This window comes from Lepidochelys kempii, chromosome 7 (assembly GCF_965140285.1).
Source record: "Lepidochelys kempii isolate rLepKem1 chromosome 7, rLepKem1.hap1, whole genome shotgun sequence".
Taxonomy (NCBI): domain Eukaryota; kingdom Metazoa; phylum Chordata; order Testudines; family Cheloniidae; genus Lepidochelys; species Lepidochelys kempii.
The window spans coordinates 29686024-29705603 of NC_136386.1; the positions used below are offsets into that span (position 1 = coordinate 29686024).

General features: G+C 57.5%; 2 protein-coding genes across 2 annotated transcripts; one reads left to right on the top strand and one right to left on the bottom strand.

Annotated features, from left to right (window-relative positions):
- Positions 1–1106: 1106 nt before the first annotated feature.
- Positions 1107–4975, bottom strand: TMEM151A (transmembrane protein 151A). The gene is made up of 2 exons (XM_073351613.1): positions 4681–4975; positions 1107–3099 (listed from the first exon to the last, which is right to left on the bottom strand). The coding sequence occupies exons 1-2, from the start codon at positions 4738–4740 to the stop codon at positions 1783–1785; spliced, it is 1377 nt and encodes a 458-aa protein (XP_073207714.1). The 5' UTR covers positions 4741–4975; the 3' UTR covers positions 1107–1782.
- Positions 4976–8411: 3436 nt separating this feature from the next.
- On the top strand, positions 8412–15383 carry YIF1A (Yip1 interacting factor homolog A, membrane trafficking protein). The gene is made up of 8 exons (XM_073351614.1): positions 8412–8610; positions 9682–9899; positions 10579–10683; positions 11046–11124; positions 11562–11619; positions 12075–12230; positions 12904–12997; positions 13597–15383. Exons 1-8 carry the CDS (start codon positions 8580–8582, stop codon positions 13750–13752), a joined length of 897 nt encoding a protein of 298 aa, XP_073207715.1. The 5' UTR covers positions 8412–8579; the 3' UTR covers positions 13753–15383.
- Positions 15384–19580: the final 4197 nt, after the last annotated feature.

A 19580-nucleotide genomic window follows, 5' to 3' on the forward strand; every position in this document is an offset into this window, starting at 1 on the left:
GGGAGTGGGGTCTAATGGGTTAGAATGTGGGCTGGGCATCAGGCATCCTGGGTTCAATTCCTGGCTCTGCCCCTGGCATGAGTGAGTGAGTGATTTCCTCTCTTTAGTGCTCCATCCTTCTGCAGGGGCTGAGCTGGCTCTGTTCATGTTCCCAGAGAGGCTGAAGCCAGCAGGACAATGGTCTGGACTGCTTGGGGCCATGCAGTGTCTAGACAGGGATGGGGAAGCCCTGGGCCTTGATAGGGCTCAGTGAGGGCTTGACTAAGGGCTCTAACCTGCCTGTTCCACACCACCCCTGCACCGTTTGACCTGCATTCCAGGAAAGCAGGCCCTGGGCCCCATGGAGCCAGTGCGGAAGCTCAAGATGCACCTGCATCTGTCAGTCCCTCAATAAACCCTAATGCTTCCATCAGCAGCTGTGTCTGTCACTCTTACTGCGCAGGCCTGGAGGGCTGACCCCCGTGCTCCAGGGCAGTGGTAGGTGGTGCTGTGCTGGAGGGAGCAGGACAGGGGCTCAGTAGGGGGCACGTGCCCCTTGCAGTCAGTGCTGGCCCCAAAGTCTGAGTCCAGGGGGCCGAGCTCAGGGCTGGGATAGCAGTGGCTGCAGGCTGGCAGTCAGGGGCATCAGCAGGGCTGCTATATCAGTTGGCTCCATTTCCCGGGCTGCCCTGTACTGCTCGCTCCATTCCCCAGAGCGGATCAGCTCATGGCTCCAGCACCCATAGGCAAGGCACTTGAGCAATTGAGCCCATCTGCTCCTGCCAGAGTGGCTCGTGCTACCCCCAGGCCTTGGAGCGGCCACTCACTCTTAAAGGGCCCTGCCCCAGGAGGGTCTGCAATAGAGTCTCTGCAGGTCCTGGGCAGTGCTGAGTGCCAGTTGCCTCTGGGTGGGGCATGGGGGCTGTTCACACAGGACTCCCTCACCTGGTGCTGAGACGCAGCAGGGGGCTACCTGCATGCGGGCACAGCACAGTTCAGGCCAGGACCAGAGCCGTATCCTAGTCTGGGCTTAGCTCCTCCAGCAGGGGACTCCCCACCCCCTTGCACACGCGCACACAGCCTGGCTCATCCCCCCCCCTGCACAGCCACATACCCAGACTCTGCTGTGGGTTTGTGTCCCTTTATTCACTGTCACGCTCACTCCAGCCAGGCCTCCCTGGGCATGCACCATTTAACCACCAGCCCCTTGGCACAGCCTCAGGGAGAGAGGGGTGCCAGGGCAGAATAGATACCCTGCAGGGAAGGTTTGAGAGGAAATTAAACTATCCCCCAGCCTCACTCTGCCATGGGGGTCACAGCCTCGGGGAGAGAGGGGTGAGGCACCGAACCCACAGTATCAAAGTCCTCCAACTATCAGGGATTTAGGGCAGCCCCAGTCACCTCCAAAGGAAGCTTCATCCCCTCCTGCATATCTGGCACATCTGGGGAAGGCTGCCCTCTGCCCTAGGCTCCCCCTTTGCACAGGCCTGTCAATGTCCCTGTCCCAGCCCTGGATTCAGTCTAACCTCTGGAATCCAATTCTACGCACAGGAGCTGAGATCAGAATCCAGCCCTGACCCCGTAGCCCTCAGTGGGTGACTGGATCTACACCTGGAGAGCTGAATGCACACACTGGTTTTGCTGCGAAGTAGCTCCCCTACTTCTACCTCAGCCAGGGCCTGTGTGCCACGAGCACTGGGGTCCCCGGGGCAGGGGAGGGGGTTCAGTTGTTCCCCAGGGGTAGCTGCATTGCTCTCCTCCTGTCTCCAGGCACCCATCCACGCTCCTGGCCGTGCACTGAGTTCATAGAGGCGTCCCAGCCGCTGTGCCCGGGGTGCCCTGTGGGGGGCACGTCTCCCCACTGCGCATGATGATCACGGGAAAGTAGAGGGCGTCGTGGTAGCAGGGTGGATTCCCCAGGGGCTGCCTCTCTGCCCCGCCCCCGCTCAGGCTGCGGAAGATGCCGCGGCCCAGCGAGAAGCGGCTGCGGCTGAAGGGCAGGCGGGCGTAGAGGGCCCGGGTGCCGCAAGAGGGGAGTGAGTTGCTGCTCAGCGTGCGACGGCAGCGCTGCCAGCCCCGTAGGTAAGCCCCGCCTGCCATGACCGCATCCATCAGCACCGCCTCTGAGTAGCTGGGCACCAGCTGGCGGTTGGAGCAGATGTGCCACTCCAGCTCCGTCATGTCCACCGTGGCCACGCGTGGGATGGGGCGGCCGTAGCCAGGGGGCTCCAGGGAGCCGGGCCCGTCCTCGGTACCGAAGAGCTTCTCCACATGGTAGTGCACGTTGGCCGTGCGGTACCCGGCCAGCACCCGCAGCGGCCAGGACAGAAGCGCCAGCGAGGCTGCCCAGAAGGCCCAGCGCCGGGCGAACCAGGGAGGGCGCCCTGGCTCAGGGAAGACCATCAGCTGCTCCTGGAAGTTGACATCCTGCAGCCGCATGCCCTCTCGTGCCTCCAGGTAGTCGTCCAGCCCCTCGTTCTGTCCGAAGAAGCGTGCCCGCTGTGCCAGGTAGGCAGCCTCGGCCCGAGCGCTGGCGAAGCTGAAGCACTTGGTGAAGCGCAGGCGCGTGGCCGGATGCTCAGCCAGGCCCAGCAACTCCTTGGAGACGTCGCGCACGCCGTGGGCCGCGTAGTCAAAGTGGCTCTCAGCCACGTGGGTGTTGACCCGCTCGTGGTACACCTGGGTGGTGGTGTAGGCATCGCCATTGCGATAGCGGGTCACCTGGCGCGTCCGGCGGACGTAGTGGTAGCTCGCCGCCTTCCACCACACGCAAGGCGCTGCCTGCTGCATGCGCTGCACCAGCTGGTGCACGCTGGCCGTGCTGGCCCGGGGCTGGCGCCGGGCCTGAGCAAAGCAGTGCCAGCATTCTACCAGGTAAAGCAGATAGAGCATGGCCAGGAAGGCCAGCGGGATGTAGAGATAGCCATCGGAGCAGGGGCTGGCGTGATAGACGGTGGAGGTTCCCCGGGCTGCTCCATCAAAGGCCAGGCGGGTGACGCTGGACAGGTGGCACCAGGCCACGGCACCAAAACAACCATACATCAGCAAGGTGAGCAGGAGGCACCGCCAGTGTGACTCCCGGCACAGGGAGCTGCTCAGGGACTGCTTGAGGGGGCGCTGCTGCTCCAGGGAGAGAGAAACACAGTTAGTGGGGAAAGGCCCTGGGTCCCTTTCCCTGTTCCCTCGCCCTGAGGCTGGATCAGCGTCCATGCCCCACAACAGGGGAAGGTCCCGTTTCCTTTCCCCCCACGCCCGCCCGCCCGTCCCGTCCCCCCCGAGCCGCCCAGAGCTGCTGCCCCCTGGAGAGGAAAGGCCACCTGTCCCCTACCCCGCTCTCCAACCTCCAACTATCGAAAGGGCTGGCCCAGGCCAGGCAGCACTAGCCAGTCAGAATGCCCGTGAGCAGGCTCCTGGCTGGAAAGGGGATGGCCCCTCTGGCACAAGGCCCAGCTGTGCCCACAGCGAGCATCTAATCCACCCCCACCCGCCTTCCACCTCATCAGCATCTCGTGGGCACCAGGCACAACGCCAACTACAAATGGACTCCCGGGGGCAGGGCAGGGCGAGGGATGCAGATGCATCAGCACCAATGAGCTCACTGGGGGATGGGCAGGCTCCGGGCTAAATTAACCACCCGACTTTACCCCCTATGTCCCTCCCGCTCCCAGAGCTGGGTATAGAACCCCTGGGTCCTGGCTTCCACCCCCACTGCTTTGGCCCATTAGATCCCACCCTGAACTGGGCCTAGAGCCCAGGAGTCCTGGACCTCTGCTCACCTCTAACTGCCTGGCCCCCACTTGCCTCCCAGGCCCAAGGACAGAACCCAGGAGTCCTGGTTCCCACTGCCCCCTGCTTTAGACCCCAGGCCTCTCCTGGAATTGAGAACTGAACCCAGGAGTCGGGGTTGCCAACACCCCAGCCCCCATTCCCTGCCACTGGACCCCAACCTCCCAGAGCTGGGAATGGAGGGGTGGGCCCAGGGATGTGATGGGGGGAGACGCAGGGATCGAAACTGCCCCGCACGTCTCCTCCTGCCTCTGCGATTACCCCCCACACACACACCCGGTGTTCCCTGCAGGACTGGCGGGGGCGGAGAAAACAAGGGCTCCCCACCTCACGCTTGGCCCGGGGGGATGCCAGCCCCAGCAAGCCCTCCCCCCATCTCTGCCTTTGTCCCGATCGAGCCCCTCACGGTCCCTCCCCCTCCCCCCACACCCAGCCCCAGCAAGAGACGCCGCCACCAGCCCCAGCCGCTCTGCTGCAATGCAGAGCCCGGCACCCGACCCGCCTCCCCGCGACGGGCCCGACAGCAACCCCCACACCCCGGGCCAACGGGGTCCCCCAGGCCCGATCCAGCCCCGGTGATTCCGGTGCATCGTCCCTCCACATGGTAACGAGTTACCGAAATGCCGGGGGAACGGAGCGGGGGAATCGCCGTGACCCCCACGTCCACAGCCCCATACACCCCAACCCCGCCTGTCTCCCCGTACCCCAGCCCCGCCTACCCCCTGCCCCCACCTCCCACCCCCCCAACGCTGCCTACCCCCCCACTCACACTCAAACACCCCCCCACGCCCTGCCTGTCTGTCCTGGGTGGGGGGGGAGTTCCCAGCAGCGCTTCCCCCCCCCGCAACTAGCCCCTGAGGGGAGAGCACCCCACCCCTTGCGCGTGGGGGGTCCAGGATCGGGCCCAGCGCTCACCTCCTCCCGGTGCGGGTCCCCCGCGGCGGGCGGGCCGGGCAGCGCCCCCTCGCCGAGCATGGCTGTTGCTGGGGGCTGCGGCAGCCGGGATCGCGGGCACCATGGCGGGGTCAGACCCAGCGCGCCCCGGCCCGAGAGCGGAGCCGCCTCCCCGCCTGGTGCATCTTCTGCGCCCCGCTCCGATTGCTCCGTGCGCCTGCTCCGCCTCCCCCGGCGGGGCCCTGCCCGCGGCGCCGGGGCCGCCTCCCTCCTGCCCCGGTGCCCAGCTTCCCCTGCCCAGCACTGCGCCCCGGCTACACCATCGCCCCCGGTTCCGCAGCCCTACTCCCCTGCGCCCAGGCAGAGCCCCCCCACATCCACCCTCCGCCGCCTCCAGTGCACCCAGGTGCCCACCTCCCCTGCCACCCAACCCAGGGCCCTGATGTCCCCTGCACCCCAGGGGTCTCCTGTGCCCCCACCCCTCCCCTCCCTGCACCCCTCTGCCCCATCCCCTCGTGCCACCCACCCTACACTGCAGCCCTGTGCTCCAGAGCCAGTGTGCCCCCCTGCCCGCCATACACACACACACACACACACAAGCACACCCTGCTCTCACTCACGTGTGCCCTGCGCCCCTTATGCCTCTTGACATTCCCCACTCCTGTGATCCCCTCTCTCCCTCTGCACCACCTTCATCCCCTGCTATGACTCAGCCCGGGGGCCCTGCAACCCCAGTGCCACCCTGTCCCTGCACCCCCTATGCCCTGCACCCCAGTGCTACCTGCACATCCTACATGCATGTGTCCCCTGAACCCCCACTCCTCACCCCCCAGTGCAACCCACACCTCCTGTCCCTGCACTTCACCCCCTATGCTACCTGCATGTGCCCCCGGAACCCCCATACCTCACCCCCTCAGTGCGACCCACATATCATGCTCCTAATTGACCCTCTTCCCCCAGCCCAGGTGCCATCCTGCAACCCCCCAATCTGTGCCTCCTGCTCCTACCAACCTGCACCCCCCGACACCATCCCCAGTGCCTCCTGCCCCCCCTCTGTGCCTACAATCCCCACTCCCCTTGCTCTCCAATACCCTTCGGGGTGCAAGGTGTCTCAGCTCTGCATTACCAAAGTCCGACTATGCCTCCTTCCTTTCCCCTCCCCCCCCCCAACCCCCATGTTGTTGCATTTTGGAGATGGTCCCTAAGATGGATAGGAATTCAGTTCCCCTTAATGCCCCTGGCAGAATGGCTGGTCCTGACTGCCCATGGACTCCTTTGCTCAGGTAAGAGAAGTGAGACTGGCTCCACTGCCCTCCCCCCAGGCCTCCTCTCCATCTCTCCCTGCAGCTCCCATGGTGCCAGGACAAGGGGGCAGTGCCCAGGCAAGGGAGCCCCTATCTCAGAGAACATGTGCAGCATGCAAGACTTCCTTGTGCAGTGTGCAAAGAACTAGATTCCCTGGAGATTGGTATGAGAGTCAGTGGGTGAGCTGCAGGACTCCCTGCCACAGGATTTATGGATGGGAGATTCAAAGGCCAGAAGGGCCTGTTCTCATCCTCCATCCTGACTCCTGAATCACTCAGGCTGGGTACTTCCCCACATGGATCCCTGCACCCCACCCAGAGCTGCTGGCTAAGCTGGAGTTGAGCTTTTAGAGAGACATCCAGTTTGGATTGAAAGACCTCACTTGATGGAGAACCCCCTTCCCCATCCCTGGGGCAGTTGTTCCAAGGGTGAGTCCCCTCTCCCTGTTGAACATGTGTCCCTCAGTTCCAGGCTAAATGTGTCAGGCACTGGCTCCCAGCCCTTGGCTCTTGCTCAGCTTTTGTCTGTGATATTAATGAGCCCCCAGCTCCAAGAAATCTCCCTGTGGAGGTGCTGAAAGGCCAGGATTGAGCCCCTTTGGTACCTTCTCTGGGATAAACTAAATGCAGCTCCACCAGACTCTCCTTGCAAGGCAGGTCCTCCAGGCCTCGGATCCTTCTTGTGGTTCTTCTCTGAGGCTCCCCTTGATTTGTCATCAGCCTTTGGAAGAGTCGTAACTGGATGTGGGTGTAAGATCCAGTCTCGGTCTCACCAGTGCTGTGTGCTGTAGAGGGGATTCACCTCCCAGCTCCTGCTCCATGTCCCTCAGACATGCCAGGATCACATTCACCCTCATACCAACAGCATGGCACTGGGAGCTCCTGCTCAGCTGATTTTCACAAGCACTGATGAGTCCCTGCAATCCTGGATACAGCCCCCAGCCCGTGCTGTGGTCAGGGCTCTCCAGCCAGGCATTGTGGAGTCATGCCTGCTATTAGGCAAAGGTTCAGCTTGTCCAAAAGGGACGGTGAGTTAAGCAAGTCACTTTACTCAAAACCCTGTAATCTTGGGACTCCAGGAACTGGCACTTTACATAGACCCCTCTGGGGCAGGCTCTCAGCAGGTGGAAATTGACCAGGCTCCACTGAAGTCACCAGTGTGGGGATGACTTTCACACACTGAGAGTCTACTACCAGTAGCGAATAACTTCACCTGCAATTGGGGCCAGCCAATTGGGCCGTGAGAGGGTGGGAGTCAGTGGCCCAAAGTGGGGATGTGCTTTGGGGTACAGATGGGTGCAGATGGTGCAAATGGGCTTAGTCTCCCAGTGATCCATGGGATTTGACTAATTCCTGCAGGCTCTGTTTTTAAAAATGTGCTAAATTGTTATTCAGATATGAACTCTCCCCATCCCCCACATCTGTGGCCAGCAAAAACCCCATTGGTAACCCTGGAAAAAGCCTTGGTGGTCATAGTGGATAAGCAGCTGAGCATAAGCTCCCAGTGTGATGAAATCCTTTGATGCACAAACAAGGGAATCTCAGGTAGGAGAAGAGAGGCTCCGTTACCTCTGTGTCAGGGCCTGGGGTGCGACCACTGCTGGAATCCTGTGTCCGGTTGTGGTGTCCACAATTCAAGAAGAATTAGGTTCATAAATTGGAGAGGAGTCAGGGAAGAGCCACAAGAATGATTAAAGAATTGAAAATGTGCCTTAGATGAGAGACTCCAGAAGCTGAACCTGCTTACCTTAACAAAGAGCAGGTTAAGAGGTGGTTTGATCACAGTCTATATGTACCTACATGGGGAATGGAAATTTAACAACGAGCTTTTAAATCCAGCAGACAGAGATCTAACATCCAATGGCTGGAAACTGAACCAACACAGAGCCAGACTGGAAAGAAGGCATAATTTTTTTTACCAGTGAGGGTAATTAATCATTGGAGCAACTTCCCAAGGCTCATGGTGGATTCTTCATCAGACAACTTTTAAATCAAGAATCAGTGTTCCCCCCCCCCCCCTCAAGTAGCTGCTCTAGTTCAAACAGGAATTAATTCAGGACAGTCCTGTGGCCTGTCACATGCAGGAGGACAGACTAGATGACCACAATGGTCCCTTCTGGCCTTGACATCTGTGACTGTATGTGCAGTGCGGGGGCACTGGTTGGCAGTAGCCACTAACCTCTGTACAGAGCATGGATCTAGTATGCAGAACCCTGGCTGAGTTACTCCCTCGCCCGCTCTGCTTGCCCTTTCGCAACTGCTGGCCCCCGCCCCCACACTCCTGGTACATAGAGCTTCATCCGCAGTAAACACGCATGCGCCTCTCCCTGCTGCCACACAGCCTGCCCTCTGACTTCTCATTGGAACAACTGGGTGTGGATTGATATCTCCTGAGCCAATCAGTGTGACCGTTTGTCCAATCCACGTGCGCCGGCGACCAATGGGAAGTGGGGAGCGTGTGGCCGGGGACGTGGCCGCTGCCGGGTCTCAGGGTCCGGTACGAGGCGCCCGCAGCGAACGAAGGGCCCGTGAAAGCGCCCGTGGGGGGGGGCCCGCAGCTCATTGTTATTCATACCCACAAAGCCCCGCGGAGGCTGGCCGCGCGCTGAGCCCGCCATGGCCTATCACCAGGGCTACGGGGGGCAAGGTGAGTGCGGGGCTCGGGGCGCGCCCTCTCCTGAGGGCTGGGCCGTTCGCCCCCCCTCCCGGTCCCCGCTGCTGCCTCCCTCGGGAGGCCCCGGGCCAGCGCTAGCCCCTGCCAGGCTGGTGTCTCCGCCGCGGCCTCCAGCCGCCCCCGGGCTCGCGGCGTCGGGTTCCCGCCGCTCCGGGCTCCCCTGGCCCCGCGCGTGGGCAGCTGTGGGGGCTGGACCCCAGCGGGCACTCGGGGGGTCTCTCCGGGGCTGGGGGCCTCAGGGTGGTTTGGGGGCAGCGCCCGGTGTAATGGGGCTCAGCCCTCCTGACACCGTCCAGGGCCCTGCAGGAGCTGGGGGGGGGACCCCAGGCCCTGTGTGGGGAGGGGCGATGCCACGGCCAGGCCTGCTGTGATGTGGCGTGAGTTAGATACACGGTAGAGTGCCCCCCCACCCCCACCCCAAGTCAGGAAGAAAAGACCAGCGTGTCCCTATTTCCCAGCTGCGTCCCATTCGCCGCTCCCCAGCAAGGCAGTTAGACACCAGGAGTAAGTCTTGATCTTCTCTTTGAGAAGCTGAGCAGCTCTAGCTCTTAAAGTCTTCGAGTGAGAGACTTTATTCTTCAGCCCCCAAGTCGCTTTGACGGCTCCTTTCTGCACGCTCTTCCGGTTTCCAAGCTGTGGCCCCAGAACCAGATGCCCTGTTCCAGTAAGGGTCTACCCAGTGCTGTGTGCTCCTACCTACACCTACTCTGGTTACAGATTGGGTGACTCCAAGGGTCGCCTTGGTCCTCATTGCCACAACATGGCACTGGGAGCTCATAGTCAGTTGCTTGTCCACTTTGACCCCTGGATCCTGTCCAGAGTCACTGCTCTCCAGGAGACAGTCCCAGCTCGATCGGCACGACCTGACCCCCTTGTTCTTAGATGGGTTGCCAATTTTGGCTGATTAAAATATAGTGTGTCTGAATGGGCCCTGCTCCCCAATCGATTCAGCTTGCTTTGTATGACAGCCCTGGCCCAGTCATTGTTTATCAATCTGCATGTTGTCTGCACATTTGATCAACGTTGATTTCATATGTATTGCAGGCTCCAAGCACCGAGTCAGGGGCCCCATGGTCCCTCCTGCCCCGGACCCCCACCAGCTCTTCGATGACACCAGTGCTGGTTTCCCACATGCACAAGGCACTCCCACCTCAGGAATCGACATGGGCTTCAACACCCTACTGGCTGACCCAATGGCTAACGTGGCCGTGGCGTATGGCTCCTCCATCGCCAGCCAGAGCAAGGACATTGTCCACAAGGAGGTACAGGAGGGACAAGACCCAGACCCCTGCATTGCACAGGGCTAGAATGGAGGGGGCTGGGCAGATTGGGGGTGCTGAATGCTCTGCAGCCTCTGGAGTCTGCATACCCTGCCCCCCCATGGTCGGGAGAGTCCTCCCCTACTGTGGCAGTACCCCCTCTGCTGGGCAGAGGGAACTGAGTCTCCATGGTCCTTTCCCAAAAGGGAGCACGGTCTGCTTGTTAAAGTGAGGGGTCTGGAAGTCAGGACTCCTGGGTTCCTTTCTCAGCTCTGGGAGGCGAGTGGACCTCGGGGGCCAGGATTCCTGGGTTATATACCTGGCGGTGGTAGGGGAGTGGGATCTAGTGGATTAGAGCCAGGATGGGCTGGGAGCCAGGACTCCAGGGTTCCCTTCCTGTCTCTTTGCCTCAGTTTCTTGTCTATAAATTGGATCTGGCCCGCACAGGAGAATGGGGAGGTGTCACTAGTTGACTAGTGATGGGCTTTGTCCTGCCAGGATGCCCCAAGCGCAGTAAGCCCCTGTCACACACATCCCATTTTGCCCAGTGCAGTAATCTCCTTGTGCAGCCTGGTGTGATTAGTCCTCCATTATGCCCCATAGCACGACCCCCTGCTCTTCCTGGCACAGTAAGTCCCAAGTCCCCTTTCTGGTTCCATAACCTGTCTCTCTCCCTGCACAGATCCACAGGTTCATGTCTGTGAACAGGCTCAAATATTTTTTCGCCGTGGACACTGCCTACGTGACCAAGAAGCTGGCGCTGCTGCTCTTCCCATATGCACACCAGGTACGGGACGCCCTTGCCGCACATCCTGATGCAGAAGCTGTGGGATTGAAAGTCATGACTCCTGGGTTCTCTCCCCAGCTCTGGGAGGGGAATAGGATCAAGTGGGATAGAGGAGCATGGGCTGAGAGCCAGGGCTCATGGGTTCTATTTGCAGTTCTGGGAGGAGATTGTGGTTCAGTGGGATACTGGGGGGATGATGGGGGGTTTGCCTGGGAAACCAGGACTCTTGGATTCTAGTCCGGGTTCTGCCATTGGTTCAATTGCATGATGATGATGATGTCTGTGCCTGAGTTTCCCCTGCTTAATGGATAAGGATCTGCAAGGCTTAGAGGCAGTATCTAATCACTCTCCCTTCTCTTTAGAACTGGGAGGTTCGGTACAGCAGGGACACACCCCTGACACCCCGGCAGGACATCAACGCACCCGACCTGTACATCCCCAGTGAGTATGATCAAGCAAATAGTGATGGGGAAGGGGCCTCTCCTCCTAGCCCAGGTTAGTCAGGTCTGATGCCCTCCACTCTCAGGCCACTCACCCACAGCCCCAGAGGCCAGGGCCTGATGACCCTTCTCCTAGGACTGGTAGCTAGGGTCTAAGGGACCCCCCGTTTCTGTCTGTATCTAGTGTGAGAGAGAGAGCAGTTGGGAGGTGTCAGACAGAGAGAGAGGGTGTGTATGGGAATGAATGGATGGTGGGGCGCATGAATGGGGGTGGGGGGTCAGTGGACAGACTGCCCGGTCAGTTAGGCAGACAGACATAGCTAGCACTGTCCCCTGGGAGGCTGATCCCCTCCCGTCACATTCCCTGTCCTGTCTATGGGTTGTGTTTTCCCCTTAGTGGAAGCTCTAGCTCATGCTTCATCTGTGTCTCTATTTCAGCCATGGCCTTTATCACCTATATCCTGTTGGCCGGCATAGCCCTGGGCCTGCAGCAAAGGTGGGTCCTGCTTCCCTGGAGCCACCAAAACTCTCAGCCCACCTTTGTCCCACAGACTTTGTCAGAGGCGCTCTCCCCTTGCAGGCAGTGCTGACCCCAGTGCCCTAGCACAGTGGGTCCTTTGTTCCAGTGATTCCCAGGTGTGGAGGATCCACCTGGGGTTTTCCTCAAAAGCTGAGGTGTGAACCCAGGTGTCCTCCTAGCCAGGTTCCAGATTGGGTGACTCTACCTGTCTCTAAATCCCTGCTACAGTTTCTGCCAGCTGCAGGATTCTCCCCCATTTCCTCTCTCAAACTTGGGTGTAGCTTTGCTATGTGCTGGTAAACGGTCCCTGCACCCCACTCCAGAGGTGGCTGCGTCTCAATGCCAGGCAAGGGATCCCTGTATAAATAGCACCTGCACCCCACCCCAGAGTCAGAAGTTAAGGCTGATTTGCTATCATGGTTCCTTGGCAGGTTCTCCCCGGAGGTGCTGGGCATGTGCGCCAGCACTGCCTTTGTGTGGGTCGTTATCGAGGTCCTCGCCCTGCTGCTGAGTCTGTACCTAGTGACAGTGCAGAGCGACCTCACGCCCTTTGACCTGCTCGCCTACAGTGGGTACAAATATGTGGGGTGAGTCTGCACACAGGACAGCTCTGCTGCCACAAGCCAGCTGGGCGGGCAGCAGTGCCAGGCAACTCTCAGGGAGGGGGGGTTCAAGGCTACAAATGTGGGGCAGAGGTTACAGAAAACTAGGCTGAAATGCAAATAATTTAATGAAAACAAAAAATTAATTATCTAAATTTTTAATGGAAAATTTCAGTATTTTGGCAAAAATTTAAATTCTGATAATATTTCAGTTTTGCTCAAAAATTTTGGGGGAAAAGCTGCTGTTAGGGCATCATGGGAGTTATAGTCCGGGAGCCTCAAGCCCCCATTCTCCACTGTGCGAGTTTCCCTTGCACGGACTATATCTCCCATGATGCACCAGTGGGGTGGGCCTTGGGGTTCTGCTGGAATGCGGGGCTGGACTGGGTAATGCTGGGGTGGGGTTGGGGGCTCTGCCAGGGTTGGGATGACTGGATGGGGCGAAGCTGAGAGTGGGTCTGAGGTGTCCAGCTGGGAACGGGGGACTGTGTGGGATGATACTGAGGGTGAGTCTGAGGAGTCCCACCAGGGTGAGGGAGCAGGCTGGATGACATGATGCTGGAGTATGGAGTCTGGTGCATCTGTGCAGGGAGGGGAGATCTGAGGAGCCCCCTCTCACTGCCTGGCCCTGCCCTCCCCTAATTTCTGTCTCCTCCAGGATGATCCTGGCTGTACTGGGGGGGCTGCTCTTTGGCAGTGATGGGTACTACGTGGCCCTTGCCTGGACATCCTGTGCCCTCATGTACTTCCTGGTGAGTGCAGGGCCCAATACGGACACCTACAGCCTCTGTAATCTCTAGGGCCAGCCCCTATATAGACACATAGAGCCCCCATAAATCCCTGGCACTAGGCACCCAGGAATGGGGGTTGCTTCTCTATAGCAGCTATAGCCCCTGTAACCCCACAGGTTGGAGGTGCTTGGGAGTGGAGAAAGGGGAAGAGCCTCAGAAGTGAGCGAGGCCATGTGGCCTGTGGGCCGTTTGAGGCCATCCCATTGGGCTAGTCTCCAGGGCCCTGTCCCCACAGGGTGGTATCTGCCAATCCCAGCTGCAGGGCAGCGGCAGCAGTAGCCTTTGAACATGGGGCGTCATGGGACTTGGTAATGGCTCCCTCAGCCACAGTAGCTGCAATGTTCAACTCACCCCATGGGGGCAGCGCAGTCCCCACAATCCTGAGAGGTGGGGCCCTGGGCATGGGGCTGTGTGAGGAGAGGAGTGGGCATGGATAATTACCAGTTCATCCCCCATGTCTAATGCTGTCTCCCCACAGCTGAGGTGGTGGCAGGGAGAGACAGGGGCAGGTGGGTTACCAGGCCAGGCTCCCCCCTATATCTAATGTTGTCTTTCCCCAGGCACGCTCCCTGCGAATGAAGCTCCACCCGTCCCTGGTGCCAGATGGGATGGGGCATCCCAGGGGCGGTGGGCGTGGTCAGACCTATGTCACCCTGGGGGCTGCTGCCTGCCAGCCACTCATCGTCTACTGGCTCACCTTCCACCTGGTCCGCTGAGATGGGGCAGCGTAGCGCCTGGGGGACAGTCCTTCCCAGACACATGGACTCCTGGGACGCCCCCAGACGTAGAGGCACCCAGGAGACACAACCTGCAATGCACAGCTGGCGGGGACCACACACAACCTGAAGCATGGACACGTCAGACCCCCATGCGGGGTCTGGCAGCCAGGACTTCTGGGTTCTATCCCTAATTGGCTGGGTGACCTGAGGCGCGTCCCTTCTCCTGCCTATGCCTCAGTTTCACCCTCATTATGAAGGAGGGATGATAACACTAACCTGCCCTCTGGGACTTCCCCAGCCACATCACCTCGGGTGCAGGGCCCTATCCCCCCACCTCCCTTCTGCTGGTGAGTATTTGGTCCTTCAGTCCCCTGCGGTGGAAAGTAACCTAAAAAAACAGTGTTTCCAGCATATCAGTGTTTTCCCGGAAAACTCCATCAAAACCCAACACTGGGAGAGAGGGAATAAAGAGTCCTGACTAACTAGCAGTCTGTGTGTCAGTGCTGGGCCATGGTGCTAGGGGGAGCTTTACAGCAGGGAGTGGGACAGTGGCCCAATAGGGGGCACTTTGCCCTTGCAGCCCTGGCCCCAATGCCCAGACATGGTACTAGGCGGGCTGTGCAGCAGGAAGCAGGATGGGGGCTCAGAAGGGGAGCATTCTACCCTTGCAGGCTTTGTGGACCCCTCTACACACAGCACTAGTACAGTGCCCCTCAATCGCAACTTGAAGCCACTCTGCAATTTCTGTCCCATTCATAGAACCATAGATTATATATCACAGAATCATAGATATGTAGGGCTGGAAGAGAGAGCTAGACCAGCCTGCTGCTCTGAGGCAGGACTGAGTACAACAGGGATCTTTGGGATCATCTACTCTGACCTGTATGACACAGGCCATGGGACTGAGCTGAATTAATTCCTGTTTGAACTAGAGCAGATATTTTAGAACAAATCCAATCTTGATTTTAAAATTGCCAGTGACGGAGAATCCACCACAATCCTTAGGAAGTTGTTCAATAGTTAATTATTAAATTGTTAAAAACTTGTGCCTTATTTCCAGTCTGAATTTGTCTAACTTCAACTTCCAGCCATTAGATCGTGTTAGACCTTTGTCGGCTAGATTGATGAGCCCTCTGTTATCCAAGTGCTGTTCCCCACTAGGTACTTCTAAAGTGTGACCAAGTAATCCGTTAGCTTTCTCTTTGTTAAGCCAAATAGATCAGGCCCCTGGAGTCTCTCACTATGAGGCATGTTCTCTAAGCCTTTAATCATTCTCCTAGGTCTTCTCTGAGCCCTCCAATTTATCAGCATCCCTCTTGCATTATGAACTGGATGCAGGATTCCAGCAGATGCTGCACCAGCGCCACCTACGAAAGTAACAGAACCTCCTTTCTACTCAATCTTCCCCTATTTATACATCCCAAGATTGCATTAGCCCTTTTGGCCACAGATTCACTTTGGGAGCTCACATTCAGCTGATTATCCACCACGACCCCCAAGCCCTTTTCAGAGTCACTCCCTCCCAGGATAGAGTCCCCCATCCTGTAAGTGTAACCTACATTCTTTGTTCCTATATGTATAACTTTACATTTTGCCATATTAAATCACATATTGGTTGTTTGCACCCAGCTTACCAGCTCGTTCTGTATCAGTGACTTATCCTTTTCATTATTCACTAGTCCTCCCATCTTTGTGTCGTCTGCAGACTTTATCAGCAATTATTTTTTGTTTTCTTCCATGTCATTGCTAAAAATACTAAACAGGATAGTGCCAAAAACCAATCACTGTGGGCCCCTAGTAGAAACATGCACCCAGTGATGATTTCCTGTTTACAAGTACAACATGAGACAGATCAGTAAGCCAGTTTTTAATCCAGTTAATGTGTGCTGTGGTGATTTAGTATTGATCTGGTTTCTTAAGATAGACTTCTGTAAGTCATTTGCCATGGTACCCCAGGATAAGTGTTTGACATCAACACTCATCTTTGACTCTCAAAAAAATATACCAAGTTATTTTGACAGGCTCTATTTTCCATAATCCTATGTTGATTGGTTTTAATTATACCACACTTCTTTATTAATTGAGTTCTCTTGTGTCAGTCATTCCATTATTGTGCCCTGGAGTGATGGAGGTGGGAGGTTCATTAGGGTTTGGTATCTTTACAGCTCAGGGTTGAGTGTTTGGCTATAGGGGGCTTTGAACCCATGTGGGGGACAAGTGCAGGCCCTGCTCCCTGCAATGCTTAAAGTAGTCTGAAAAAGGAGTTGTGGGAGGAAGAATTTCAAAGCCATTATCTTTGAAAACTCATGGTGCCTGGGGAAGGTCCCGGACAACTGGAAAAAGGCTAATGTAGTGCCCATCTTTAAAAAAGGGAAGGAGGAGGATGCAGGGAACTACAGGCCAGTCAGCCTCACCTCAGTCCCTGGAAAAATCGTGGAGCAGGTCCTCAAGGAATCAATTCTGAAGCGCTTAGAGGAGAGGAAAGTGATCGGAAACCGTCAGCATGGATTCACCAAAGGCAAGTCATGCCTGACTAATCTAATTGCCTTCTATGATGAGATAACTGGCTCTGTGGATGAGTGGAAAGCAGTGGACGGGTTGTTCCTTGACTTTAGCAAAGCTTTTGACACAGTCTCCCACAATATTCTTGCCAGCGAGTTAAAGAAGTATGGGCTGAATGAATGGACTATAAGATGGATAGAAGGCTGGCTAGATTGTCAGACTCAATGGGTAGTGATCAATGGCTCCATGTCTAGTTGGCAGCCGGTATCTAGTGGAGTGCCCCAAGGGTCGGTCCTGGGGCTGGTTTTGTTCAATAGCTTCATTAATGATCTGGAGGATGGTGTGGATTGCACCCTCAGCAAGTTTGCAGATGACACTGAACTGGGAGGAGTGGTAGATATGCTGGAGGGTAGGGATAGGACACAGAGGGCCCTAGACAAATTAGAGGATTGGGCCAAAAGAAATCTGTTGTGGTTCGACAAGGACAAGTGCAGAGTCCTGCACTTAGGACAGAAGAATCCCATGCACCGCTACAGACTAGGGACTGAATGGCTCAGCAGCAGTTCTGCAGAAAAGGACCTAGGGGTTACAGTGGACGAGAAGCTGGATATGAGTCAACAGTGTGCCCTTGTTGCCAAGAAGGCCAATGGCATTTTGGGATGTATAAGTAGGGGCATTGCCAGCAGATCGAGTGATGTGATCGTTCCCCTCTATTCGACATTGGTGAGGCCTCATTTGGAGTACTGTGTCCAGTTTTGGGCCCCACACTAGAAGGAGGATGTGGAAAAATTGGAAAACATCCAGCGAAGGGCAACAAAAATGATTAGGGGACTGGAACACATGACGTATGAGGAGAGGCTGAGGGAACTGGGATTGTTTAGTCTGCGGAAGAGAAGAATGAGGGGGGATTTGATAGCTGCTTTCAACTACCTGAAAGGGGGTTCCAAAGAGGATGGATCTAGACTGTTCTCAGTGGTAGCAGATAACAGAACAAGGAGTAATGGTCTCAAGGTTGGGTATTAGGAAAAACTTTTTCACTAGGAGGGTGGTGAAATCTCCTTCCTTAGAAGTTTTTAAGGTCAGGCTTGACAAAGCCCAGGCTGGGATGATTTAGTTGGGGATTGGCCCTGCTTTGAGCAGGGGGTTGGGCTAGATGACCTCCTGAGGTCCCTTCCAACCCTGATGTTCTATGATCTGTAATTTTCCACAGCTATTAAAGTGCCTTCACAGCTGCCTGCCCCATCAAACTGTCCCTCCTCTCACCCCCTATTAACTCTACCCCCACCCCTGCCTCCTCTGCACCTCCTGGGGGAAGAGCACTGTAGCAGCTCTGATTGGCCGCTTATACCACAGGAGGTGGGGCAAGCAGCCAATCAGAGCCCCTTTGCCAAGCACTTTAACCCTTGCCTCCACTATAGCCCAGGCCTGCTGCAGCACAGGGATGCAAGGGTGGGGAGGGGACCAGAGAGGGAGCTCTGGCTCATCCTGCCTTCAATGCTGCTGACATTGTCATTCTGCCTCTTGCCACCAGGTGTCAGTGCGAGCCCTTTGCGAGCCCAGCACACAGGGCCTTTTGCTCAGGGAAGCAAATGGAAGCAGATGTATTGGATCCCCACAAACTTTCCTCAGCAGATGCCCTGAGTTACAGGGGCCCTAGAACCCATGTGTACAGGGGGGGCGCTGAGAGCCATTGAACCCAACTGTAAACGCTGGATATGAAGGAAACCGCTTCAAGCTAGGGGGGTGCAAGAGCACCCCCCGTTTCAGCACCTATGCCCAGTTATGAGCCAGGGACCCCCATATGGGCCAGAGCAGCTATCGGTTTCCACCCCAGCTCTGCCAGTGCCCCTCAGTCCTGACCCACAGCCCCCTGATAGCCCAGCCTTGGGCTCCCCTTCTGTCTCAGGGTCTGTTAGTTAACTGCTCATCATCACCTTGCAACCACTCACCCCAAGAGCAATTAATGCTGCAATGCTGACCGCAGCAGTTGTGGGGGAGGCTCCCAGGTCTCCTGCCAGGCCTCCTCCCCCACCACTTCCCTTCACTGTGAATCCAGCACCTCAGTCAGCAGGGATGGGTGGGGGCAAGAAAGACAGATAAGCTCTACTCCTCCCCCAGCACTGTCTTTCCCCCCCACCCCAAGCTCCAACCAACTCCCCCACCCTCCACTCTCCCCATTTCTGACACATCTGGAGGTTGGTGGCTCTTCCAATTAAGCAGAGATCTTGGGGGTGGGGGGGTGAATGAGGTGTGAACTCTCCCCCACACCCCCCTCCAGTGAGCTGAGACTGGAACCCCACTGTCCTGCCGCCCAGCTCATCCCACTAGTTCCATGGCCTGTCCCGCAGCGAGGCCTAAAACCTAGTAGTCCTGACACCCGGCCCCCACCTCCCACCACTCTAACCAATAGACCCAGACCCCACAGGCCTGGCGGCCAGCCTTCCCAGCTCTAACCCTGACACACCTTGCACAAGCACCATCACCCATGCCTGTGCACCAAAAGCCAGCACCTCTTCCCTCTGCCCCTAGGGAAAGGCCCTGTAGTCCATTCCCTGTACCCCCACACCAGTCTGTTTCCCCTGTCTTGGGGCTGGATTGGCTGTGGTGCTCACCACCCCCACCCCCCGCGCCCCGAGGGTAGGACACAAACACACGCTTGCTCCCCCAGCCCAGTCTAGGTGCGCCCACATTAACTATCCTGCTTTGTTTAATGGAGAAATGGAGCGAATCAAGGACAAATTCAAGAGCATTGTAGCAGGCGGGGGTGGGAGGGGGGAGCTGAGGGCAGCCCCAGGGCCAGCAGCTGGGGTCCTGTGGCTGGAGATGGGGCCAGCTCGGGAGCGGTCAGGTGGCAACTCACCTAAACAGATTAAATCCATCAGCGCTGCAGCTCATGGCTAATGTGCTGGAGCAAGTGGGGAGGACAGTGAGCACTGGCCATTACATAACAGCTCCCACCCTGGCGGCTGGGCTCCTACCGCTGCATTCCCCCACCCACCCCCCGGCCAAACCCAAAATGCTGATGGGGCATGTCTCAGTGCCAGGCAGGGTGGGGGAGGAAATCTGTATAAACAGCCCCAGCACGCCACCCCAGAGGCAGCTGCTGCTCACTGCCAGGCGAGGGAACCCCTGTATAAACAGCCGCCATGCCCCACGCCAGAGGCAGCTGCAGCATGGCGCCAGGAAAGGGATCCCTCGCGCCACGGCTGTGATGGCGCCTTCCCAGCAGATCAAAGCCTGGGGGAGGTGGCTCTTTGCCAGTGCAGGGTTCTCGTTCTCGTTCACAATCTCTCCTGGCAGCATAGTGACAAATTTGATCCGAG